General features: G+C 38.7%; 2 protein-coding genes across 3 annotated transcripts in view; one reads left to right on the top strand and one right to left on the bottom strand.

Moving 5' to 3' along the window:
* The window catches only part of ORC3 (origin recognition complex subunit 3), a 34,173-nt gene extending 15,562 nt beyond the window's left edge, over window positions 1-18,611 (bottom strand). For both annotated transcript variants that reach the window (XM_027644743.1, XM_027644744.1), the window contains exons 1-12: window positions 18,480-18,611; window positions 16,049-16,103; window positions 14,077-14,174; window positions 11,634-11,778; window positions 10,262-10,366; window positions 9,333-9,487; window positions 8,263-8,396; window positions 7,051-7,210; window positions 6,128-6,241; window positions 4,170-4,303; window positions 3,680-3,743; window positions 620-736 (exon numbers count right to left, since the gene is read on the bottom strand). In XM_027644743.1, coding sequence (XP_027500544.1) covers window positions 620-736; window positions 3,680-3,743; window positions 4,170-4,303; window positions 6,128-6,241; window positions 7,051-7,210; window positions 8,263-8,396; window positions 9,333-9,487; window positions 10,262-10,366; window positions 11,634-11,778; window positions 14,077-14,174; window positions 16,049-16,103; window positions 18,480-18,503 — 1,305 coding nt within the window. In that variant the 5' untranslated portion in view covers window positions 18,504-18,611. The remainder of the gene's footprint in view (window positions 1-619; window positions 737-3,679; window positions 3,744-4,169; window positions 4,304-6,127; window positions 6,242-7,050; window positions 7,211-8,262; window positions 8,397-9,332; window positions 9,488-10,261; window positions 10,367-11,633; window positions 11,779-14,076; window positions 14,175-16,048; window positions 16,104-18,479) is intronic.
* A 95-nt stretch (window positions 18,612-18,706) lies between these two features.
* RARS2 (arginyl-tRNA synthetase 2, mitochondrial) overlaps window positions 18,707-27,305 on the top strand; it is a 32,973-nt gene continuing 24,374 nt past the window's right edge. Inside the window, exons 1-5 of the mRNA XM_027644802.1 lie at window positions 18,707-18,776; window positions 19,459-19,532; window positions 20,141-20,246; window positions 23,230-23,313; window positions 26,722-26,819. Coding sequence (XP_027500603.1) covers window positions 18,738-18,776; window positions 19,459-19,532; window positions 20,141-20,246; window positions 23,230-23,313; window positions 26,722-26,819 — 401 coding nt within the window. The 5' untranslated portion in view covers window positions 18,707-18,737. The remainder of the gene's footprint in view (window positions 18,777-19,458; window positions 19,533-20,140; window positions 20,247-23,229; window positions 23,314-26,721; window positions 26,820-27,305) is intronic.

Below are 27,305 nucleotides of genomic sequence, written 5' to 3'. Positions count from 1 at the left end.
CTCCAACCAAATGCCCAAGCTAAAATTTCCTGTTATTCTCAAATACTGGTACAGTTCATGCTGCGTTTGCAGTTAGTGACAGACTCTAGTTAAGTATGTAATACGTGGAGAACTGAGAGACAAGTGCACATGCACAGAGTATACTGCTCTTCTACTGGAAGAAGTTGCTGAGCATGAGAAGGTGGATTAATCACAACAGAGAAATAGGTTATTAAAAGCAATTATCACTGTTCCTTAACTATCGTTTTTTCCTGTACAGAAGGTTGCTAAAAACTCAGTCTCTTCATCTGAATTCGACTAGTGATCTAATAGGTGGCAGAAGAGTATACATTCTCTGCAATGCATACAGATGTCCCAGACGTGGGAAAGTTAATGTGTGGATTCTTTTGCTGATTTGTGCATCTGCATCCTCCTGGAAACTCCTTCCTGTGGACTGACAAGGTATCACCTATGCCCGGAAAGAAATCACTGCTGCCCTCTGCAAGAAAGCATCTGTCTCCATTTTAAGAAGCAGAGGGCAAAACAGCACATTAGTAAACAAAGAGAAAGAGTAAATATTTATTCAGACATCATACTTAGAGAAAAAATGCAACAAAACCCATATATAACAGTACATCACCTGCTTGCCCAAAGGATACTTTGGAAGAGAAGATGTGAAAACATGAAGACATCTCAGAACTGAAACATAATTTTCGTGGTAAACATGTAAGTCCTCCAGCAATTTCTGTGTTTCTTCCTACAGTGACAGAATAATTTTTTTAAGTCATTCTGACATCCATTAAAAACTCTTATAAGGCACTTAAAATGACTCTGAAGTTTTGACAATGTAGTGTGCTATAATTAAAATCACCAATATTAAATTAAGATACTGAGCAAAAGAGCTCAGTTCAATAGTTCACTGCATTTACATGGTGTAATGTTAACTGTACTTTCTTCCTCCAGCTCACTAGAGATTTGTTATTGATTACAATTATTATTTTATCATTTTCACTACAGTTAGGCCTTTAGATTCGGTACGTTATCTCACAATAATGAGACTATACACTATTCCTTTAATAGGCAAAAAGAAGTTGTATAGCTACGTTTACTTGAAAATTTGCATTTTTATATTACAAATGCATTTAAAAATTTATTTCTTATATTGTGGGTGGTTGCTGTTTTTATTAGTTAGGCATACATAAAAAAACAGTTCACAGAAAATAAAGAAATATTCAGTTGCTGCTCCTATGTGTTCTTAATTTGACTTTTGTGTATTCATGGGTTGAGAACTGCAGAAAAAAAAAATCACATATTAGGAAAAAGAAATTATTGACTTCTGCTGGATGGATTCTAACTATTACTGGCCTCTCATGGAAGCATACAGTAACACTTTGGAAAGGCCCACTCAAAAATTCTGGTAACTGTACTAAAGTACTTTGGTCTTGTTACATTTAAGTTTTTGAATCAAAAGATCTTCTCTCTCCTGTCCTCTGTAAAGAGGAAAATACCACGTGATTCTCTACATATTTTATTGCCATTTTGCTCAACTCTGAGCAACCTATTCCAAACAGAAAGAGAAATATAAAACAAGCCACTAAAGTTTCCTAAAGTTAAACTGAAACAAAAAGTATCAAAGAGAAAAGAAAAGCAAGTCCTTGTCTGCAAGCAATATAAGGAAGTACTAACGTACAGAAAGAAAAGGCATCATCCTGTAAAGATTGAATACCACAAAGACACTTGGTGCTATAAAGCTTTCTGGTGTTAAAAAATATTAATGACATTTCTCCCCACAGACTTTCTACATATTGAAATGTAAGGTCACTGATAAAGCAAGTGTTTAAATGACTTCCAAGACCTTAGGTAGACACTCAGAAGTTTGTACTTTAATTCTAAGTAGGATCATTAAGAAAAAAATTATCCCCACCACAAAAAAGTGATAAAAGGAAAAAAGTTCTCTTTAATGCTGCTATATCAATCTCATTTCCCCAAACCCAGAGCATTATTAACCCATCTAGATTTGTCTCATCTTGTTTCTTAGCTCAAGACTGATGTAGTTAATATAAATAAATAGCAATGTATTTTGCCAAATAATGAAGTGAAAAGGCATACTCTGTTTTAGAAGAGTTTAAAAACCTTATTAGAAGACTATGCAATGTTATTTCCATAAATATAGATAACAGATATAGATCACCACTTTTACATAATTTCAAATTAAATTTGCCATGAAAACTTTCAGATAGATTTGTTAAAAATCACTATGTAAAACTGCTTTTAAAACTGATTATTTTAAGTAGGTGAAACTCTTCCCATAGTTATTAAAAAAAGTGGTAACAACATGGAATATAAATGCAGCTGATAAAGGGTATTGCAGATTTAGGGGCTAAGCTTGGAGACCAAGTTTACCTGGTCCTGAAATATGAACAGTAAATTTATATGAAAAAGTACCACAATGACTTTGAAAGTGTTTCCCAGGTTTAGAATGATACTGTAGATTAGCAAGACATACAGAATATAACAGCACCACATCAATGCAGCAGCAGGACTTTTCCTCTCAGGCAGACTACACTGCCAGCGTGGCCAGGCAATAATGGTCCTACCCCTACTGTAGAGATTAGAACAAGTGCCTTCAATTAGAATTTGTGATAAGGATCTTATGCATCTAGGCGCAAGAATTCCGGCTTCCTTCCCAAAATTACAGGGTGAAGCTTGTGAAATAAGGGGTATATAATTAAACATATAAGGTTTAAAACACAGAAAGTTTAAGCTGATGAGTCTTAAACTTTCAAAGTAGGTGTGAATAAACGGCAGGGGAACAGCAGTAGCTTAGGCTATTTTTGCCAACAAAGATTATAAAATCATGTCTCGCCTTGACTACCGTAATTACACTTGCAAACTTGTCTGCTACTAACTTCTCTTCCAGACATTACTATTGTTCTTCACACCTGAAAAAGCCTTACAGTCCAGGAAGCTCTGCTAGGACAAATTAATTACTGTCTCCCTACAGTACCATTTGCCTGACAGGTTAGTTACACTTGATACGAAGAGTTAGGAGAAACCCTTTACCTTTAACAATGCTTTTACTGGGAGTGGTTCGGATGATGAAAATAACCAACAGATTTTTGTTGGTGAATCCCTAAAGGGCTCACAATAGCAGTACTCTGACTTCAGCCACTTGACAAAACTTCAGATAAACATGTAACAAATGGAAGTTTTCATCCTGTATAAGACCTAGTGTGAATGTATGCCTTGGGACACAGACTCTGCCCTACTGAGTTCAATCAGAAACTACACAGAGGGTATGAAGGATTAAGAGTTTATGAAATAACCTTTGAGATTACTTACACATTCTCCAAACACTTAACAGAACTTCCAAGAAAGTCAGTCTGAGTAAGCATGAAAAGACTTGGCCATAAATAAACCTTGTAACCTTCCTTTTAAGCAGTTATATTTCCAGACATAACTAAAAGTTGATGCAAGGAGGTTGTGCAGCTTTGTATAAAGGCTGACTTGGCAACTCTAGAGATTTGAAATTTGGACCTGCCAATTCTAATTCTTCATTACTGGACATGAAGTACAGTATGTCCTGTATGAAAGATGCTATACAGGACTATACATCTTGGTCTTGTATTTTATTATGCTCCGCAAACTAATATATTGGGCAAGTTATCTTTGCTCTCCATAGACATTCTTAAAATTTTACCTTTAAGAAGTTGTCTGTTGTCAGTAGTGCAACCTGTTTCCCTGACTCCTGCTCTTCCACGTACCTGATGGCAAGAATGAAAAACAACACAAAATTATGAAGTAAAGAAAGATTCTAAGGTGAAAAAAAATTAAAATGTTTACACTGCTACAAAGATTTATTTTGGAAAGAAATGTCCTTTGGGTTGTCCTTGAAAAAGGACAGTCAAATCCAACAAGTTGAAAGGCTACTCCAAAACCCTGGAGATTATGCTCCAAATCAGCTTAACAAGTTCGAAAGTGATTTATGGTTAGTTGTCACAATAGCTTGTTTCTGTATTGAGAACAAGAAGGGAAAAGAAATTCCAGTGATTACACATCACAGAAGCTGTACTCTCTCGACTAGATTAAGGCTTCCCGTCCTCCGTTTGATCAAGTCGCCTTTGCTCTTTTATTCTTTTTTAAAGCTGACTCAATAAATGATTGTCCAAAAAATTTATTTTCCCTTTTACCTTCTAAAAGAGGGCAGTCTCCGAATGTTTTCACACTGATCATGAGATAAAGAATGAACTCTCTTCTGAAGATCTACCAGTTGGCAACACAGTACACTAAGAGGCTGGGAATAGAAGTGCTCCACAATACAGAGCTGAAAAACAAAGCAAGAAATAGGGATGATAATAAAATCCATCCTCCCTGCTATATCTATCTACTTTTTAATGCTTTCTTATTACTACAATGCATATACTACAATGGCAGTAATGGTACTCTCTAAAAAAAATTCATTACAATTCATAAAGATTCCATAAGTCACTATAGGGCACTCATTATACAATCACATCATTACCTTCTTTGCTGTATGTGCTGTTCATTTTCAGTATCTCTTATTTCCCCTCTCTTATGTAGTAACTATAGCTTGTCAAATATCTTATAGTCACTTATGTGAATTACTGCATTCTTTAGGTTATATATTCAGCTCCAATGCTTACAAATACTCAAGGTTGCATTTAGAGATATGAAGAGCAACTGTTGTACACAAGCCAATTTCTGTTTCATGTACACAAAAATACACTGTTAAGCTCTGCCTATGCATACATACAAATGCACTTTATTATCGATTTCACTCGCATTAAATGTTTGCAGCATCAGGGCCTTGCAGAACAATAGCACATGCTCATCACATCTATTCTTAAAAACCAAACAAACCCCCATCAAACAGACTACCTCACTAAAAACTTTTAAAACATAAAAACTGTCAAAGAGGAAAGACACTTCCTATCAGAAAAGTTAACAACGTGCTTAGACATATGAGATGATTGTGATCCCTTCTATTTATTACTTAGAAAATCTGATCTGAAATTGCTTCATCGCTGAATCCTTTTAACACACAAGGACATAGCCATATATTGTCAGGGCTAGAATTTGCACTTTCATATCAGGCCAATGGAGAATTATTAGATTTTGATGACTCTTTCAAATTAGAGGAGTTGAAACCTATGAAAGCCCACACAGGTCTGTCTGCAGGAAGTGGTACTACAGCTAGGATATTTCTGCTGGCTACATGTAATCATTGAATCTTAGATAGCAAAGAATCCGAGAAACTCTAAAGGTATATGACATTAAAAGGGCATGTTCTACTAAAAGGGTCACACACGGAACTAGGCAAGAAAGAAACAATTTCACAAACCTGTATTTAAAACAGATTACAGGGGCTACAAATTCTTCAGAGGACCCTTCTCTGCAATCCACCAAAGCTACAAAATCCACAAAAGGAGACTCAAACACAGAAATACATCTAGATATGAAGATCTACACAAGCCAACAAAAATTTAATTATTGTGCTCTGTACAGACTATTTTTAGAAACCTTGAACTCCTCCACTTTGTCTCCTGAGAGAGGGTAAATGTAACTCTGCACTGATGCACAGCTGCTTGGAGCACAAGCATTACCTACTCTGAGGCACAAAGTAAGCAACCCTGTAGCTACTATTCCCCTGAAAAGGTAACAAGTGTGCACCCAGAAACTACGCCAGAAGAGTTCAAGAGGGGAAAAGACACTGCTGTAGCCTATTCACACCAAGACAAACCAGAGTCCAAGGACCTGGTACAGAAAATCAGAGACAGAGAGTTCTGCCAGGAGTGTTAGAAAGCTACAAGTTAATCTATAGCAAAACACAGCTCTTTCTACCCACTAAGGCAGGTCACCCTTTTAAATGTAATTGTAAAATATTGGGGGGGTTGTGGTAGAGTAAACTTTTACTTCTTTTGCTTCTTCATACCTGCCCTACAAGTTTTCTCTAAAACCCTTATCAGTTAAGGTTTTAAAACATGCATCTGTTCACAGACCCGACCTGTTTCCAAAGGACATTTTTTCATACAATTCAGCAATATTAGGTCCTATGAAATCTTTCAGTGCCTAGTAATTAGCCTTTGTTTTCACAACCATAATCTGAATTCTTGTTACCACTGCCTACCTGAAATCCTTTGATAAAATTCTGGACAGAAAAATCATGGTACAAGAATATGTTGATGAGAACCTGCAGAACTTTTTCACCCAGTTTAAAGGGAAACTGGGCTGTCAGAAGCAGCTGAAAAAGAGACAAAAAGAAAAAGTAGCCATAGTAGAAATTTTCTCCTGAATTAAAATAAGCAAAACATATATATACAATTTGATACAACTCTCAGGATGTGTTAGCATTCAACTAAATCAGATACTAAATACACTGCCAGCTTCTAAAACCAGTATTTCTATTAAAATATCCATGCAAAGATTGATTTTCAGTTTATTATTTTACCCCATTTTTGTAAGTACCTTTTCCTAATGCAATGTTTGAATTTAGTTTTTTGCTTAACACTGGTTTTGTATTTATTGTAAAACTGCAAACAGAACAGAGACTGCTGTAATAAACAGAGCTGCTACTACTTTCAGCACGTGTAGCAACGATTTTGGAAATCCTGCACAAAGCGACGTACCAAAAATCCACAGGCATAACACGGCTTGAACATTTGGATGACTCAGCTAATGTTTGAGAGGTGGCAAAACTCAGGCTGAACTGTTATTTTTCTAACTTTAAAGCTATCTTTATCTGGGACAAAGTAAAACTCAAAATCAAAGCACTACTTTAATGAAGAGGTGTGACTGTGAAAGTGTAATTGCCCAAGTATATATGCACAGATGTCAATGCAAATGAAAGATGAAAGCAGGTGTGTTTCTCAGTGTGAGAAGGGAGCTCTCAGTATTAAGCTACTCTGCAGCTGTGAGTAGAAATATCCAAAATCCACAGCTCTCAGGGACAGATTCCTTTTCAAAACCTTCAGACCAACCTACCTTTAAAGGCCAGACATGTAGACTGTGCTGCAATACACTCACTCTCCTTCTATTTATAAAGGGAATTACCTTGTCAGTTATAGTAGACAGGTGGTCCTTACAGGAAAGGGACTGGAAAAGCTCTATGCACAGCAGAGAGGAAACAGAGTGAGGAAGTAATCTGTGGATAATCATCGGTGATGTAGCAATTCCAAAAATCAGCACTAGAGGTAATTGGTGGATATGCTGACTAGATAATGATGGAAGGGAGAAAAAAAACCCATAATAGTTACATTATAGAAACTCATGAAACAAATGCATTTTGTTCTTACTACAGCACTGAGCTTAGATGCAGAAAGGGGTAAGTTAAAAGATTTGTTGCATTTAATCTACATTCCACGTGCTCATAATTAGGTATTTATCTTTGCCACAAAAAGCAAAAGAAAATACAACACTTAAAAAACAATTAAAACCTAATTTTTCACTGCCTTACACCCTACTGATTTCCACACAATTGTGCACTTCTGATTTTACTTTTCAAAATGTTCCCTTGAGAATCCATCTGCCAGATCAGAAGTAGAAAACTATTTTTATTGTTGGTCCCTCAGCAAGAGAAACTGCCTGGGCCTTGTTTAGAGGTAATGTCAGGTGCACATGCTGCCCCTGAATTAATCGTACAACTGCAGCCCCAGTTCTGATGCAACTGTAGTTTCAACCTGGGGATTAAGTGAAAGGTGCTCTTTTTGGAGAGCAGCATGAGTTTTTGATTAGCACGCATGAGATGATATTAAGGAAGACAGGTTAAGGAAGAACAGAAGTACAGGAGCACCTGAAGTAGTCAGCTGCTGATTACAGATCCTGACCAACTGTGTAAGTTTTACATACACTCCTATTAGTAAGCTAGTGACCTTTAATCACCATTAAATCAGTAGTCACACAAAAAAATACTTTGAAAACAAATTTAAAAGCCTACAAAAGAAAGATCTAGGCATCTTAAAAAATTATAGTTTCGCATTCACAAATTCTACAACAACTAGTACCAAAAAATCCTCCTATGTGAAAAATTAAGTCAGCCACTCTGTATCTCAACCTGGTCCTTAGGCACTCTGGTTCAGAGTCTCAAGTTAGCTTTAGGGTAATTTATCCCCAAAATCTAGGAAATATGTTTTTGCTCAATCACTCCTGCAAAGAAGCAACACTAATATTTGATTCCAATGCTACACTGACCTCACTGTCACATTTCAAAACAGCTGCAAATAGAAAATGGGTACAGTGGAGTAACTAAACTTCAAGTCACATTACCTGCAGATGACTATGAAGTCTTGAAGTACTTTTGTGGTGAAACTTTCCATGTCTTTGAATATGACTACAACTGGAGGAGACTGCCAGTGTGTAGAAGAAGTTCTTTTTTTGCTTGGAGTTTCAGAATCCGTTTTCTTTAAAGCCATTCATAAAACATTAACAAACAGAAGACAGTAAAATAAAAAGACTGAATCCCATCTATGATTATACAATACTCCAAAGTGACGTGACTGAACTTTTTGTCAGCTGTATTTATTATTAGCATCTAGAACTGCCATTTTTCATCCTTCTGTTTGGCAAAGCATGAAGCACAAAGAATAAACAGATTTTAAGCACACATTCCACCAAAGACAAGAATAGCTCTGTGAGACAGAACTGGTGAAGTTCTGTTGGGATTGAGGGAGGAGATTTGAGTTGTGCACAGAGACATTACTTATTTCCTATATCTTTACCCAGTAACAAAAAGAGCATATACTCATTACACTTTTGTTTATCACACTGCTCTGATGAAGTCATCAGAAAATCAGTCCTAACTGTATTCATAAAAGAAACAAAGTATAAAACTTTATTAGCTTTAGCAAACAGAAAGATACATAAACATTTTGAAGGTTATTTTCTTACTGCTTGCCAATGTACTCTGGGCTGCAGATGACATCATGGCTCATTAGCAGTAATACAGTACCTTTCCCCTGGATGGCTGTTCTTCCATCAAGTTTTGTTTTAATAAACAAAACATCTCAGCACTCCTGGGAGAAAAGCATTTGGCATGAAGCTGATACTGCATTTTAAGCTTCTAATTCCCAGTTAAACATATGATAAAACAGTACTTTTTGCTTGTGTTTCAGAATTCTGACATTCATACGTTATCAGTAACTAACTCCACATTTGTTATATGTGTTACATATTATATTCAAATCACTTTAATCTCAAGGTTTTTTTAGTGTTAAATTAAAAGTTAACCTTTGGCATTTTCTCACAGAAATTTGAGTTATTAAATTCTTGTTTTAAACACATCTAAAGGTCAGGAATTTTCATCAACTGGTGACTAAAAAAAAACCCAAACAACATACCTTTGTTACACTCTCATACCATTTGATAAGAGAAGACATTGAACAACGTATTCTATTCTGGGAAACCTGCACATAGTCCTCATCTTCCAATGAGTCCACATCTACATAGCAGTTCATCAGCTGCCCCATCAGCTTCTGCATCAGATTTTTTACACCTTCACAAAAAATTTTAGACACAGGGTAAAGACATTCGGTTATTCAGTAACACTTCTCCAATCCATACTCTAAAATATTACCCCAATTATTTTTTATATTACCCCAACTATTTTTCACATTTCTAACTAGTCTCCTTCTCTCTCCAGAATGCACATCTCCTGCTCCAGAAAGCATTAAGGCATGTTGTCAATGCAATAAAAATTATCCAATTAACTTGCCTAGATAGCAGCAATTCAGGTTAAGATGTTGGTCTGCCACCTTTCCTGAACTCCAGCCACCCGCCATTACAGTGACCTAAAAATAACTAAGGCAGCCAATCCACAGAACTGAGGATACTGCCATAAATGACTTTTACTATTTTTAGTTAAAAAATAAAAAAGGAGCAAGGAGAGTGGGACAAAATTTTATTATACCCATTCCCTTGCTGTAATAATGTGACTGCGAGCATTTAAAAAGTGGAATACATACATACACTGTCCAGTTAAACAAGAAGAAAGCCAGCCTACAACACTGACGTGCAATACACTAAGCAACATGTTCTTGACATTTATGCTACATCTAAGTAGTATTTCAATCTTCATTGATTTAAAAAGAACTGGACACATCTTAAAATACAGTAGGCATTACTGCTGTGATGACACGGGTTTGATCAAATCTTTAGAAAGTCTTCAGGATCCCTCCATCCACTCTTCTTACATTTGGGGGCAAAAGCCAAAATTTCTAGTTAATTGATACCTTATTCAAACAAGCAGCAAAACTATTGCATTATTTACCTGGGCAATCTTTAGCTTCCAGCAAGGTTATATAAGGAGTAATGTTATTCTGAAGGAAGTCTGAGAGACTTTTAAAAGTCAAGTCATGATCTGTAACGTTTACACCTAGAAAAAAAAAAAAAGGAAAAATTTTGAAGGGCATTTTTCCTGTGATTTGTGATCATAATGACTGAATAATAAATTGAACAGCAGAAAAAAACCAGAAGATACCTCACACAGTTAAGGAAGGAATGGAAAGCATGGCATCAGCTATGACGAAAGATGAAAAACTAGCACAAGACTAGACATACATGTTGATTTTCCCTGATTACAAGAAACGGGAATCACTGCAAAGACCCCTCATGTACTTTGGGGTTTTTTTTTAGAAGAAAGATTTCTCAAGAGAAGTAGGGTTGGTTTCTGAACATCCCTGCTACTGATATCCTCAGAAACCATCCACTTGTCTGCAGACAAGAAGTTAAGCTCACCTTCTGCAGAAGAATACTGCATATGCCCAACTTCTGGATCCTCACGTCTTATGTAAAGAGGAAAACTACTATGAATGAGTAGGAATCTCCACCTGAATTCACTATGAACTACCTACTATTTAATGCCTTTATTAGTACCCTTAGTCAATCAAAAAAAAGAAAAAATAAGAACAAGCCCCTCCAGAAGGCAATTCAGAGCTTCTTTCACAGAAATATCCCGAGCAGGAGCTTTTTACTTTCTACTGCCTATAACAGCAGAGTACCTTCCCCTCTTTGTTAGTGCTCACATGGTAAGTTTGAAGGATTGGCCTGATTTTAGGTTCCCTAAAATGATCCACTGAAAATGCAATTAACTTACTTTGAATCAGGTTTAGGATTATAATTACAAACCTTTGAAAGACAGAAGCGGGGGGAAAAAAAAAAGAAAAAAAAAAGACAGACTTCAGAACTTTACTATCTTTAGTAATATGATATTCAGCCATTTTCTTCATTCTCTGTACCATTTCCGAGATACAGACACTGCTTTCTTACACGTAAAGATGCACTGAAAGAACATATATCAGAAAAACAGAAGCTATGTAATTTCATGTTTAAGTCACAGAAACCACCAAGCATGCTGGTGGCAGAAACAGGGACAGAATCAAAGTACCTCCAGTGCCTCAGTGCTACCCCCTGCCTAAAAAAAAACTTTAAGGAAGGTGTTGACTTACTGGACTATTGTGCATATAGACAAAAGGGAGAGAGGTTTTATCTTGCTTCCTTCTCTCAGCCCAATCTCTTCCATTAACATTTTTGAAGCTGATATTGCTCACAGTAACTGCTGGGAGTCAGCAAGGTAATTTCCTTTGATCTCCCTGTCAGTTTTAAACAGATGTACATAACAAAATATAACTTAAAAAAATTACCTAAGACAAGAGCTGCAGTGGGGATTTCTCTGAACTTCATCCGGCAAGTCCATTCTCCTGTCTTCTCTTGAAACTCAGAATGAAACCGGCTCAAAAAATTCATCAGATTATCAAGCAACTGCTTATTCAAGTCTTCTTGTACTTTCTGTAAACATAAATAGAGAGACTTTATTTACAAAAATGTGAAAACACGAGAGTATCACTCTGGAAAAGTCACATGAACTGGAATTTCAGTCCTTGCTACAAACACCAGGTTTGGTCAAGACTATTTTTTGTGTGGTCTGATAACCATTATCTTCACATTAAAGCTAAAATTACCATATTTTAGCACTGCACTTTTTGTTTCTAACCTGGATCCTGATAGTTCAGGAATTCCTTGCCTGGAATTCCTTGCCTCACAGGAAAACAATGTTCCTGAAAGCCCTTGATGAAATTTATCATAATAAGAACATTTGCAAGGCCATTTCTGACAGCAGGAGTCAAAACTGGAACACCTTGCAATACTGAAACAAAAAAGCCTTCCAAAATTCACCTTCCAAAAAAAAAAGACAGTTCCTGCTGTACTTTTGTCAGGTTGTCATGTTGTGAGAAGCAGATGACAGATGGTGCTGCCACAATCACAGCACAGTTCATGAAGGACATACAAAGAACAAGAGCGCTCCACAACAAAGTACCTGGAAGTCAAATTCTTTATATTTTTCAACACCTCAAGGAGACACGAGTGACCAGCACGAGCACAAGGCCTGCCAACAAATCATCAGGTAGGAGTACCCTGGCAAAAACTCTGGAGAACATCCTGGGAGGCTCCCTTAGCATACTACCAGAACCCCTAGAACAAAAGTCCAAACCAGCAAACTATGACCTTCCCATGTATTCTGCCACAGATGAGGTTTACTGCACCAGAGTTTGAAAGTTTATAAGAAATGAAATCCCAGCTAGATAAAGCCCTCACCTACGTGGTCTGACCTCACAGATGCTGCTGCTTTGAGCAGGAGTTCAGACAAGGGATTTCATAATGTCCCCTACAATGTGAATTACCACGCTATTTAATATGTAAAAAACATCATCAGCCAACACTAGGACCTTATAAATTTGTCAATGTAGGATGAACTGTCTTCCATCAGGAGGAGTAAGACCAGAAAAAGTATTTGACAGACTCCTAACAGCCTCAAAGAAAACAAGGGTAGGAGATTTAGAGCTGGAAACGATGATTTTCCAGGTGGGAAGCACAGTGGCTCTGTGCCTCTCACTCCTGCTCTGTGTGACTGGTTAAGGGACGCTTTCACTATGATGGGCTGTGTCTGCTGCTCTGGGAGAAATCCTCGAAGAGCAGCAGGAAAAAATCCAACACTTCGTCAACCAAACAATCCTGTAGCCACTGTAGGCCATGCAGGAGATTTGTCTCAAAAGTCTTGACAAAACTGCGCCAAAGAAAGAAGATCCAAGAAAGAAGATCAGCCAGAAGTAGCCACAGAAAGTCAGCTTCCCTATAATCCACCATGTAGCTGCCGAAGTGGTTTCTGGCTCAGCTGCCACCATTGCTGCCAACGATGGTAGTTAACCCATTGAGCTGTGAGGTCCTGCACTGCTTTACACAGCCTGGCTAGTCATGGTTTGAAAAGGCTACTGAGTAGTCCAAGTGAGCTGGATCATGGAATAGTAGGAACAGAATTACAGGAATTTATGATTTTAGCCCAAGGGTCCAGATTTTAAGCTACATCCATCTGGCTTCTACTGCATATCCCAAAATGAACTTTGGGAAGCCCGAATGCAAGCAGAGGAACATGGAATACTTGCCCAGAATCCATGACACTCAATAGAGGAGGAAATCCCTGCTGTAGGGAAGCAATTAGTCACACCATAATGCAAGCCAGCTGGTTACATGGACACAAAACCAGCATGTCATGTAACACACAACAATTAGGAGGCCACAGTGCAGTTTGAAATTAACTCTGTCCCCCATCAGACAAGCCCATTCACACTGTCCGTACTATATTTGCAGCTGTGTCATTCGGTATTTGACAGCCATGCAGTTGTATTCACATAAATCCACTGTGAGTCCTGGACTGCTGTGTATGAACTCTGTAACACTGAGGTCAAGATCAGCCTAAAATCCTCAGAGGGCTGGCAAGCATTAACTGAATTGAAGGCAGAAGACAGCAGTATGCCAGGAGCTAGTAAAAAGGACAATTAGTAAGAAGAGAAGCTTAGAAGCAGCAGGTTGAAGCATCAAAAACATGCAGTTCTATGGTTACAAGTAATGTGTAAATAATGGATTTATTATTACTATTTTATATTCTGGACAAGTATTTCAGTCTCAGTCAATATTTCTGCATTAAATAACTGCCCTTTTAAGCATGTAAAAAAGATCTCCAGAAACAAAGAAGCAAGCAGCATTGTTATAAATGCAAAACACGGCTTAAGTACGAAGCACAAGACTCACCTCTGTTTCTGACTTAATTTGATTCCATAAAGACTGACAAGTAACAAAACGCAACTCAGTATCCTCTGAATCATCGTTTCTGATTCCAAAATCATGAGCTAGAAACACAGACAGCAAAGGAAAGCACAAATAAGCTTATGAAAACAGAACATTTTTTTTCTTGAGAATAAAACAACTGAAACGAACTTCTTAATATACATATATATTCAGGGGAGATGACTCTTCTCTTAACCAATTAATTAACTGCTGGTATCTGGTAGAATAAGTGAGGAAACAAGCAGAATATATTAACCAAGTAGGCAGGCAAAAAGTAAAGAACTGACTTCCAGTCCCGTATGAGCTAAAAGCTAAATCAGAGCAAACAGCCTTTATTATTAAAATTAAACAAAATTAAAAAAAAATCTTTTCCTTGCTTCAGAAAGTTTTGTGGGTCTCTTTCACCTATTAAATATTCAATCCTCCTTCACTATCAGCAGTGGTTTGATCTCCAGAAAAGAACCAGTTGATGAGCACAATCTCACAAAGCACTAAAATCACCCAAAACAGCAATATAAGTCATGAACAAGAAGCATCCCTAATCCTCCATTTTCATTGTCTCCCCTGAACTATGACCTCATTTGTATCCCTAAGAAAAATCACTTAAAATACATCACCCACTCTGATTACAAATCTTAGGTTTTTAGCTGAAGAAAATCTAGCCACCACATTATTGGTAACATACCAAGGCATAATATACTTTTTTACACAACCAAAACTCAAATTTTAAGTGCAAATATGCTCAGAAGGCCTTTTGTGGAGTGTAACAGTATTATCAACTATTGATAACAGAAGTTTCACAACTGAAACTTCACAGGATGGGTTTCCAGATGGAATGGATGCACATCAAAGTACTGTTTTAGAACAACACTAACCAAATGCTGTGAGAAACCAAACTAGCTCACCTCTGCCTCGTTTTTAGTTCAGTCAAATCTATTTTCCTGCCTCAAAGCATCTGCTAACTACAACAACATGTTTAGTAGTTTATCCAAATATTACTAAGCTTGCAAAAACAAAAACGTAATATCCAGTAAGGGACAAAATTTCAACGTGGTTTAAGTGCATAGGTCCTGGTTGTTGGTTTATTTATCTTGCAATGACCTGCAATGACAGATTGGATTCTACTCCCCTGTCTCTCGTTCACTGAGCTTCAGATGTCACAAATTCCACAGTAAAAATAATTTGGGTTTAATATTAAAGAAGATGTTACAGTAGGTAATGAATGAGAGCCTGTGGTGATTTCCACAAAAATCTGGCCCTATTAATTTCCCCTCCACCTTTTTCATACAAATTGTCACACCTTTTGACAGCTCTGGTAATGCTAAAAGTAGTTTAACCTGGGGATAAGAACTGTAAGTTTCCTAATCAAATCTCAATCAGTAACTATTCAAGAAGCATTATTTGTGGCTCCAATAAGAGTCAGTCTTGTTCAGTCTTACTCAAATGACAACACACCTAAATACACATCTAGAGAAAATGTATCCAGCAAATATAGAAGCCATGGGATCTTCACAAGTGGCTTTTCTTTCTTCTTTTACAAGAAACTTAGGCAAACTACACAGAACATAAGACTTATGGATGGGATATAATTTCTGACTCCCATAGCTTAAAAGTGACTCATTCAGACTCTTCAGATGAATTGTTTACCAGTTAGTAAACAATTTATGGTAGCATTGTACAGAGTTTTCTCGTAAAAAAATGTGCAAAGACAACGACAGCCAAACAGTCTTGATTGCTGGAGATGAAAAAAAACACATTTACAGTAGCCAATAATTTGGTTACGTTCCTCCAAAGAAATGAGTTTTCAGCAATCAAGAAGCAACAGAAAACCTCATGCAGCTATGACAGAACTCATTATACAAATTCAATTAGATGTGATGAACTTTCCAGGATTAACCCTTCTCAAGCACAGGAACATATATGAAAATGCACTAACCTGTACTCTGAGACAATTTTCTCTTCTTGGCACTTGGTTTAAAAACAAAGCAGCCCTAGAGAATAGCAAAAAAAATACAGACTTCAATATGAGCATCATTTTAACTGGCTCCTGAGGCCACTTTATTATCCTTCAATTTCAGTGCTCCATTAAACCAATAACTTGAACTGAACTGCCAGCCTCTTAAGAATATCAAGTTACATATTGTCCCTATATATTCCTGTTTCAAGCTGTAACACTAGTGGAAGCAGTATCGCAGCACACTTGTGAGGAACTTTTACATCTTTCCACAACATTCTGCAATTTAGCCATCAACTATAACAGCAGCATATTCTTTAAAAGTCTCAAAACCTCCAAGAGGTTTAGAATTAAGAGGTAATTATTCCCTGAGGACACATCAGTACAGTTTCAGTTAAAAACAAAAGGCAAGAGGCTGAGATGAACAGGTGATCCAGAACAATGCAATGAGTATTACTATGCCAGTTACAAAAGCAAATGACACGCCCAAGCTAGAGGACAACTGCATCCCAACTCAAAGAAGTAGATAGTTAGAAGCAGAATGACAAATGGTTTCAAAAGGGTTCAGAAAAAAAACCCTGTTCCAAGGAATTCCTCCAGATAGAAGGCATCTCCCAGTTAGACCTCTTTCATCACAAAGTACTAAGTTTTGAATTCCAGGAGATTTTTTTCATTTTCCTCTAGAAAATCGGAAATTTCTTCCCTCACCCTCTCTACAGAAGCTCATCTCTTTTGTAGAGTTATAATGACTTCCTATATATATGAAATCTCAAAACTCTCACTGCAAGGTTCTTATGCTACAGCTAGGGGGAAGGAAACACATAAGTGTTGAAAATAAACAAACAGATTCAATCCTATATTTCTCAATGGAGATGCTAATACAAGCAAGGATTACTGAACGCAACCTAGGATAGTTCAGCCACTAGTGTAAGAATGATGTAGTGGAAATCAAACACCAGAGTTATATTCAATTCTGATCACAGTCGCCACTCTGCTGTGTGACTTCAGACATTTCCTTTCTTATACAAGTAAGACATTACATTGACCTCCACTGAAAAACAGCCTTATAAACTGGAGATGCCTTCAGATACTTCACATTTTACCATATATATTAAGAAGCATCTAAAACCAGCTGGACAAAAGTTATGGTTATTCTACAGGTGCTAAACACTCTGGAACGATTCCACTGCAAAAACTTAAGATACGGATTTATTTATGCTGCTGTATGCACAGCAGGAGCACAAATGGAATTGGCCAGAATAACTAAACCACTTATATAAAAGAAGAATATATGCTTAATCAAACTAAACACAAATACTCTTGTACAAGCATTAGATTTCCCTACACCACTGAATGTAGCTGAGATCAGAATATAAAACTGCAAAGTACTACACAAAGGACTTGGGAGGCAAAGTGGAGTGACACATTTCACTACCAAACTAAAAGGCAACAGCCATTTTCTGAAGAGAAATCCACCAGTTTTGGATTAAGTTATAAATTTATTTGGAAGCGCTTCCCTCCACTCCTGAAAGTAATAATCTGCACAGCAACTTCCACACCAAAGGATCCAGCTACACATCGCAACTGAGTGAAAAACAATATAACAGCAGTCTTGTGATGATAAAACAGATGCTGCCAAACCACTGCTGTTTTTCACTATATGATCAAGCACGAGACTAAATGTCAAATGTTTCAATATAACATTTTAAGTCTCGCTATGCATTAACACTCTGATGAATGCACTGTCCCCTACTGCCAGCCCTGACTACCGGCCAGATAAAAGCTTTCATTTCGGAAATACCAGGGCAATAACAGATATTTAACATCACCTGTGGATGACAGCACTTTAATCTTTATTTCTGCATTTAATTAGTTTTGGGGACAGAAGCAACGAGCCTCCGAAAGCGGAAGCAAGAAGTGCCAACAGACTTCAGCTGACAAAACCTACAGGCGCTACAGCTCTGCTCCGCTCCGCTCCAGGGAAGCGTTTCTATCGTGCCAACAGGAGAGCGGAGCGGGTGGATGGATGACCATGTGTCAGTCACCAATCGTGGTGTGATTCCTGGGGATGTTCTGGGCAGGACTAAGAGCTGGGCTCGATGATCCTTGTGGATCCCTTCCACCTCAGAATATTCTGTGACTCCGTGTGACTGCGGTAAGGACACAGGACCCGGAGGGAGCCGGCGCACGGAAAGCCACCAAAGCTTTGGGAAGGGACGGGCAGCGGAATGGGGCAACAGGGAAGCCGGGCACAAGGGACGCGGGAAACAGCAGCGAATGGAGGAGGCGGGAGGAGGAGCAGGCGCAGGGCGCGGCGGGCGATACCGCAGCTCCAGCAGGTCCAGCTCCTCCAGCACCCGCACAACCCCCGCTGCTCCCTGGGGAGACCCCTACCCTCTCTCCCACGCCTCACCTTGGATACGGAGCACGTGCTCATGTCGCCCCGCACCCCGGCGTTATCGGACGTGAGGAGGAGGAGCAGGAGAAGGAAGAAGGACGCTTCGGGACTTTGGCGCACGCGCGCTCCCGGCGCGTCCCCTCCGCCTCCCCCTGTAACGCGAGGGTGGTACGGCCCTGGGTGGTACGGCCCAGGCCGCCCCTGGGCGGGCGGAAGGAGCGGCGCGGGGGGGGGGGCGGGGCGGCCGCGGAGGTTCCGCCGGGCGGCGCGGCCATGGCGGCGGGTTCTTGGCGCAGGAGCATCGCCGCCCAGGTACGCGCCGCTCCCTCCCGCGGCTGGCGCGGAGGGGCAGTGCGCCGCGACCGAGACATCCCCTTCGCGCCCTCACTACGAGTCCCCCCCACACTGCCCTGGGCGTCTCGCAGTGGGCGCGACCCACAGCCGAGCTGGGATTGGGATGAACTGAGTGGGGTGTAGCGACCATCCCTGGAAGTGTTCAAGGGCAAGTTGGATGGGGCCCTGAGCAGCCTGGTCTAGTGGGAGGTGCCCGTGCACGTGGCAGGGAGTTGGAATTTTAAGGTCTTAAAGGTCGCTTTCAACCCAGACTATTCTGCCATTCCATGACTACTTCGGTCGGTAATGGCACCACGGGAGGGTTTGACGAGATCCTTTGTGGGGAAAAAAAACCCCTCAACCCTCTGTGGTGTTTTGCCTTTCTAAGGCTCCTTTAACATTTCTTGAGTTTGTATCTCATATTTTATTCTATTGTTCATAATATTTAATAAGTCCTTTTTTACCTGGGTTTAAATTTGCTTTCAAATACAAACAACGCATCCTCTATAGGTATTTAAACGGGAAGAAGTATTTTTCCTTGGGTTTTTTTGTTTGGTTGGGGGTTTTTTGTTTGTTTGAGGTTTTTTTTGTTTTTTGGTTTGTTTCTGTTTGTTGTGGTTTTTTTCTTCTTAAGCCAAATCTTTCTTTATTTCCACTTTAGCTTTCAAAGGTTTTGGATCTGCCACCAGAAAATTTAATAAAGTCCATATCTGCCATTCCCGTCTCCAAAAAACGGTAGTTGTTTACATTTTATCTTACAATGCTATGTCATGTTTTATTATTTTATTCATGCTTATTATTGCAAGAGCTTAACTGTAGGGAAAAAGAAATACAGAAAAAAAACAAACCTTATGTACCAATTTAATTGTAAGAAGATAGTTCAATCTAATTAAATCACTGTATTTTTTCAAGCAAGCTCAAAATAACTTTTTAAAAGCCTGTATGAATTGCGGGCAGTGCTTGAATGGCAAATGCTTCAACATTAATGATCTGAATGTGAAACTGCTTAGAACCAATGTGAAGTCATAATGGGATTTTTTTTCAGTGTCCTGCTCAGGAGTGGTAATAATGTTAGCAAGTAAATTGCACTCACTCATAAGCATAGTGTTTGTTTATTCTGAAATAGTGTTCTTACCATATCTATTTTTTGATTGTATCAGAGCAAAGGTAATATTTGGTCTTCTATTGCATCTTTCTAAACATAGTAAACTTTCAGATATATGTGTCTGGGTTAGGCTTGGCAACTAGAGTTGTCATATGCAGAAGTCAGCTTGGATCTTCCAGATCACCCCAGCACTGCAACAGGGGTTTTTTTCCTGCTTTTCATATGTGCTTTTTTTCAGGCATGTTGCTGATTTCCAGCTCTCCATTGCTTCTGTAATAGAAAACAATTCTAGTGATTGCTTAGCACAAGACTTGCATCTTCAAGCTCAGAAGCTGGCTGAAAGGGTATGCTAATGCATTCATCACATATTTATGCAATAAGAAACTTACAGACTAGAGCTGTAAGAGGCATCATAAGGTAAAAAGTGTTCTTTCTCCAAGCATCTATCTGGGTCGGAGTAGTTTGATGACTACTTGTAATTGTACACAGAATCTTCACAGGGAATTGGAGAAGCAGTTTTAGTTGAGGTTCTCTTGAAATTGTTGTTTTCAAATAGTTTGAGAGAAATAATACTGGTGTAGTTGGTATTTAAAGAGTATGCCATGGTCTGTACTGTTACCAGCACTTGAGGAAGAAACTGAGTGTGTAATGGCTTGGAAAACCAAAGGTGCAAAATCCAGCACTAGAAAAACAATGGGTAAATTTAGCCTTTGAGACAAACAGGCCAAACTTTCAAATCCCTAGCTGCTTGAAATTGAGTTTTCTTAGAACAGGAATTTTTTTCAGGGGTGCTAGTTTGGAAAATCTTAGTAATTGAGGTATTAAGACTAACTGCAGCATAAAAAAGAAGAAGCATGAAAAACAAGGTCTACAGAAGTGACACAAACGTTGAAGGATGGAAGGAAATAAAAATCTGGAGAAGCTGGCATGCATAAAGGTGAAAAAAAAGTGGGAATCGGAAGGATGATGCTAAGGTTTTAGAGATCATTTGTGCCAAAAAAAAAATAATTCACAATCTAAAGGTGTGTTGCTGATGCCAATGCAGAGGAGTATAAACTAGGAAATTGCCAGCAAGTGTGAGAAGGAATCAGTAGGGTTGCTCTACAATCAGAAGTTAAAAAGGAGAAATAAACCCAGTTGTAATACTATTGAGAAGCTAAATTATTTTTCATCTCATTTTTCGCTGCTGAGATGTTGAAGATGTCCATAACTTGGACCTGTTTCTTTAACAAGATAAGTATCCTGACTCAGGTGAAAGAACTGATGGTGCACAGATGTACAACCAAAAGTTCTGAAACAGCTTAGAGATTTTTCTAGACCCATAAAATAATTGAGGTGGGAAAGGACCTCAGGAACTTATCTGTTCCCATCTCCTCCCTAGTGCAGGTTGTTGAAGGTATTTGGATGAGGTTGCTGAGGACTTTTAAAATTAAATCAGGTGTTGAAAGCCTCCAAAGATCTGACAACCTCCTTTGTAATCTGTTTCAATGACTACATTGTCATGGGAACAAGTTTTTTGTCCTATGTCCAGTCTTTCATTTTAAAAACAGCTGCTATTCCCAGTGTTTTGGAAGCTGAAAATTGCCTCCCTCCTTTGTTGTTTGTGGCTTATTAAATAAACCTGGGACATTTAGCCCTAAAGCTTTATATGGAGGAGCAATTGTAACAGTAAAGAACAGACCATCAGTGTAAGCTCCCAAATTGCATCGACCATGCCAGTTAGAAAAGAATCCATAATCTCTTAGGAATGTTTTTTGTTGAGTGATGAATAAAGGGGATGCATTTAGTATAATTTGTTTGAATTGGTCATATCTTCTACAAAGAAGTGAGCAGTGTATAAACTAACAAAGTAAGACTATGTATCTAGAACTATCAGAAAAATGCAGGCAGTTACCAGTTTTTGTCATGACAAACAGTTGTTGGAGTGCCTTAATATTCAGCAGTATGCTCTTAGTCACTTCTGAGGAAATAGGTCACAATGTTTGAAATAAAGATATTTAGATTAGGCAAAAGAGGTGGAAATTTTTCCCGTTGACTGAAATGGTCTAAGTAATACGGCAACGTGATACTAAATGAAACATAATGTGCTCTGGGTGCTGAGAATTGTGTGTCAAAAGGGTCTTGTTTCTATGGGCTTTTGATTTCATCTGGCTGGCTAATTCTTGTTTCGTTTTTGTACTGTTAGTTCTTTGTGCAGGGGACATTGTGTTGGGGGTTTCTGTGCCTTTGTACAGCACAGTGGCATTCTGGTCCGAGCCTTGGGCATGGGGACATCTGGTTACTAAAGAACCACAGGACACTTGGAGGAGAGGTTGTTAAAGATATGGAGGGGCCAGATCAGCTCTCATGTTAAGGAGATGAAAACTACTGACATGACAAATGACAAATGTAGAAAACATTTATCAGAACAAATGTTATGGAGAAAGTCCGGTGTATATTTCCGTTTTTTCTCTGCCCCGTAAGTAGAAAGGACCTTCTGTAAAACAGTAAAATGGGAAACTCAGCATCAAAACAGTAAATGTTTGGGAATTTTTCTTTTTTTTTTTTTCTTGACAATTTCTTGGCTATGAAAGCTAGTTTAATAAGAAGCTCTCAGACCTGAGAGGTTGAGATCCCAAACTCTCAGCCCATAAAGAGGCCCGAATTTGTGTTGACGTTAGGTGTTGGTTGCCCAGATATACCTTGTGGGTTCAGAATTTTCAAAACATGGATAATTGTAATTAAAATTTTTAATAAATTGGCCTTTAACGTCTTTATTTTATACAGAATCACAGAATATTCCGAGTTGGAAGGGACTCACAAGAATCATCCAGTCCAGCTCTTAAGTGAATGGCCCATGTGGGGATTGAACCCACGACCCTGTTGTTATTAGCACCGTGCTCTAACCAACTGAGCCAGTCTCGGGGTACATTTTGTGTCACTGGGCACTGCAGCCTGTTGTCACTAAACTTTTTTTGTTGTTTTTGTTAAGTGCTGTCAGGTACTGTGTAAGTTGTCAAATGTATCTCAACTTTTGTCTGTACAAAGAGTTCAGCTACTGCTCCCAGTCAAAAGAAAACACAGACCGGGCACAGGCAGGAGCTGAAATAGAACATATGTGTGACATTTCAAGCTGAGTTGTATTCAGACCTATTAAGCATGGATGGGAAATAATAAAATCATTCCTTTTCCAGCAGGATTGATGAAATGATCCATTTCTTATTGCTTCAAACTAGCAAATAACATTTAATGTTTACAGTGGGCTAAATTAATATTTATAGTGGATCGGGTTACAGTTTTCCAGTTTACCTGTTTTCATGTAGAGTTTGTTTTATTTTGTTCTTTTAGCTAAAATGTGATGCTGTAGTGAGTGAAATCAGCGCTGGTCCAGGAACAGTGAACTTTACAATAAACAGGGAATTATTAGCAAAGGTGAGTAGTATCTTTCAGGTGCTTTAAGGTAAAAATAAATTCTTCAGTATAAAACTATAGAATACCTACTGTTGTCTTGGAAAGGTGTATTTTTTGTAAAACTGTCTTTCATAAGTTCTCTTCGAGGATCTCTGTTGCTGATTTGTTGTGTAGGCCTAGAGTTTGGAATGAGGGTCACAAAAGTTTATCCTTATGAGGAAACAATGTATCTACTGTTCACTGATAACCGTAACTCCTCTTTTTTTCCTCTCTCTCTGCTTTAAAATACAGGCTTGGTTACTTGGTTGTATCTTTGAGTTTCTACAGTTTACAACTCAAAAGTTTTGATCTTGCGTGTAAAGAGACTTGTTTTTACCTCAAATAAAAATATTTGATAGCAGATCTATCATTACACGCTTCACTAAAAAAAAAAAAATTCAGAAAACGAAGGAAGATGTATTCCTCCACCTTCTGACTGAAGGTATATACCTAATGCTTATAACCAAGCCCATGGATATTAGTGTTGGCTGATTAAAGAAGCCACAGTTCTTGATGATAAATGGCCTCAAGTCTGGAATAAGGCAAAAGCACTTCCAAAGAAATTTTTCATGTCATGGAAGAGGAAGAAAATTTGCTAGTGAACATAAGGGTTGTTACTGGATGCTCTTTATACCCAGTGGTACAGGAAATTCTTTAGGTTTTTTTTTCATCTATACACAGTAAGTTAAACCAGCTGGATCTAATTGGAAATAGAGGCATGGGAGTTTGGCTCAAAATTGCTAAAATAAAACAAAAATATTTAAAACCAGTAGCGAAAGGAAGATATAACTCAGGCTGTAAGAGTAGTGTGACAGTTGTACTCTGGATTATTTTGAAGAGCTTCATAAAGATATGTGGATGACTGGTACTGTTAGGCTGGGGACTGAATGAAAGCATTGCTAAACCAGTTCAACTAACTTGTTCAGCTAACAACTAATGTTGTGTTGTTGTTCATGGCCTTAATCTATAGGATTAACAATTTTTGTGGAAAATGATATTGTGGTCTGAGGAAAAATAACCACATGTGAATTAGGGGCAAGAAATCAGGTCTTACCTAATGCTGGTGAAGCCCTTTTCCCATCAGGACTTCCAGTGGGTCACTTAGGCTTGCAGTCCTCTTTTCCTGAATGAAAAGATCCTTTTTTGTCATGTATTGCATAGGCATACCTATCAATCAGTTGCTTTATCCCTTTAATTTTTCATTAGCTATTTATAGTCAATCCATCTTGATAAGAACATAGCACTGAAAGAGTAGTTTGTGCTAAATTTTATTTTTGGGTAGGATTTCACGAGGTGCTTTATCTGTAGCAATTCTAGTCAGTTTAATGGTTCAAGCAAAACTGTGTCTGGCCTAATAGAGTTTTGCTGGAAAAAATATGTGGAATTAGGACTTGTAATTTTGCATTATGTCGCTGAGGAGAGAGGAAAGAAAAAAAACTAGCTGTAACTTTTGCTGATAAAGAGAATAGGTCTATGAGTAAATTTTTGTTTGTGTCTAGCTTAGTGTGTGCCTTCTTAGGTGTCACAGTAAGAACAGAATAAAAATGTTTTCTACAGATGCTTTTCCTTTAAAAAAAAAATCATTATCTATTGCAGAAAAATTTTAAAGTGATTTTTTTAAGGGGGGGGGAAAGGAAAGTTTTCACTGAATGAAATGAGATTTCCACTTTGGTTTGCTTTCTTAAAGCCTCCTGTTATCTTCAGGAAGCTTGGCCAATGCATACAGCTTCATATATGTAGTGGATTGATCCTGGCTGGATGCCAGATACTCACTAAAGCCACTCTCTCACTCCCTTCTGCAACTGGACAAAGGAGAGAGAAAATATAATGATATAATGAAGGATTCATAGGGTAAGGATTGGGAGAGAGATCACTTACTGGTCACTGTCACAGGCAGAACAGACTCAAAGTGGGAATATTAACTAAATTTATTGCTAACAGAGACATATCAGGAGAATGAGAAGTAAGCAAATCTTAAAAACACCTTCCCCCAATCACTCCTCCTTTCCAGCAGTGCAGGGAGACAGGGAATGGGAGTTACGATCAGTTGTTGTTTCTGCCACTGCTCAGGGAGAGGAGTCCTCCCCCTGCTCCTGTGGGGTCCTTCCCATGGGAAACAGTTCTTCATGGACCTCTCTGGCGTGAGTCCATCTCTCGGACAACAGTTCTTCATGAAACTGCTGCCACATGGGTCACTCTTCCATGGGGTGCAGTCCTTCAGGAACAAGGTGCTCCAGCGTGGGTCCCCCAGAGGGCCACAAGTCCTACCAGGAAAACTTGCTCCACCATGGGCTCCTCTCTCCATGAGTTAGCAGGTCTCTGTCAGGACCCTGCTCCAACACAGGCCTCCCACGGAGTCACAGCCTCCCACAGGCATCTACCTGCTCTGGCATGGACTTCTCCATGAGCTGCAGGTGGGTCTCTGCACCCCAATGGTCCTCCATGGGCTGCAGGGGCACAGCTGCTCCGTCATGGGCTGCAGATCAACTTCAGCTCTGGCTCCTGGAGCACCTCCTCCTCCTCCTTCTGCACTGACCTTGGTGTCTGTGTTGTTGCTCACATGTTCTCACTCCACTCTTCCCTGGCTGGAATTACATCTGTGCAATAACTTTTTTCTTCTTTCTTAAATAAGTTATCACAGAGGCTTTACTGTCATTCCCGATTGGCTCGGCCTTGGCCAGCAGCGGGTCTGTCCTGGAGCTGGCTGGCATTCACTGTTCAGGACATTGGAGGAAGCTTCTGGAAGCTTCCAACAGAAGCCACCCCTGTAGCCCTGCTGCTACCAAAACATGGCCACAGAAAACCAATACAATATATTGGGTTTGTAATGTATTGGCCTGCGTGACAAAGTGAAGTATGTAGGGTATGCACAGGGACCGACTTTGCTGTATGAGCACATTACTGATAGTGTAGTCAGCATAGGATTCCTCTTCCCACAAACTGTGTTGAGGAAATATTTTAAGGTGTTACACAGAGGCTCTGTGCTTGCAAAGCAGACATGTTTTTGTGCAGACCATTCATAGTGGCATCACAGACTTGCAGGTGGGGGAAAAGAAGAAGGGATGTTTTGATACATGAGGGTTGAATAGTTGGCTTTCCTTGGTACTAAAGAAGCAGAAAATAGAAAGTTTTTACAAAATTCAGCCTTGATTTTCACCAAAACTCTGCCTACGCTTTCTCTAACTTTTTTAGTTGGTCAGATACAGTTTTACAGTCTCATTTTCTTCTGCATATGAGACCTTGTTTGCTTGGCAGACCACCCATCTGATTGCTGATGTGGATAAAGGATGTGGATCGGTCTCCTGTGTGGCTGGTAAACAGTTTTCCTGATGATGCTTTCTGTTGTTGAAACTTTCTTTTGTATTTTTTTTTATCTTCCTTGTGCTTTAGTCTGTGTTGCAGCAGGTGTTCAAAGATGGCTCAGAGTATGGAGTAAAAAGTGAAATTTTCTCTGCGGTGCCTAGACAAAAGGCAGTGATTGAGTTCAGGTAAGCACATGTGAGGAGTCCTTTGAGAGAACTGGCTTGTCTGCTGATTGATATTTGCTGGTTGATATTCATTGCTGTAATGTATGATCCCTGTGATGTTAAATAATATTTTTACAGCATTCAGCTGTATTTAATACTCTGATGTTAATTTGCCAAGTAGAATATAAGTTATATTTAGGGAATTGAGGCTTTTTACCAGAATATATTTTTGATATTTAAGGGATTCGTGCCTCACACTGCCCTCCACTAAGAATATTCTCATTTAGTGCATAGTAGCATTCAGTTTTTAAGTAAACTTCTTTTATTTTGTTATCAAGAAACATGATCTGAATTTTCAGCCACTGATCTATTTCTTTTGTCACCTTAATACCTTTCTCCCTGACTTATTAAAGCAGCCAGGCATTTATCTTGCTAAATCTTCTCAATTGCTAGCCTTAAAATTTCTATCCAGTACAATTTTGTTTACAGTCACTTGCTCATGGAATG

Source organism: Corapipo altera, unplaced genomic scaffold, assembly GCF_003945725.1.
Source record: "Corapipo altera isolate COAL_440 unplaced genomic scaffold, ASM394572v1 2, whole genome shotgun sequence".
In the NCBI taxonomy this organism is placed as follows: Eukaryota; Metazoa; Chordata; class Aves; order Passeriformes; family Pipridae; genus Corapipo; species Corapipo altera.
This window is presented reverse-complemented; position numbering and strand designations above follow the sequence as displayed.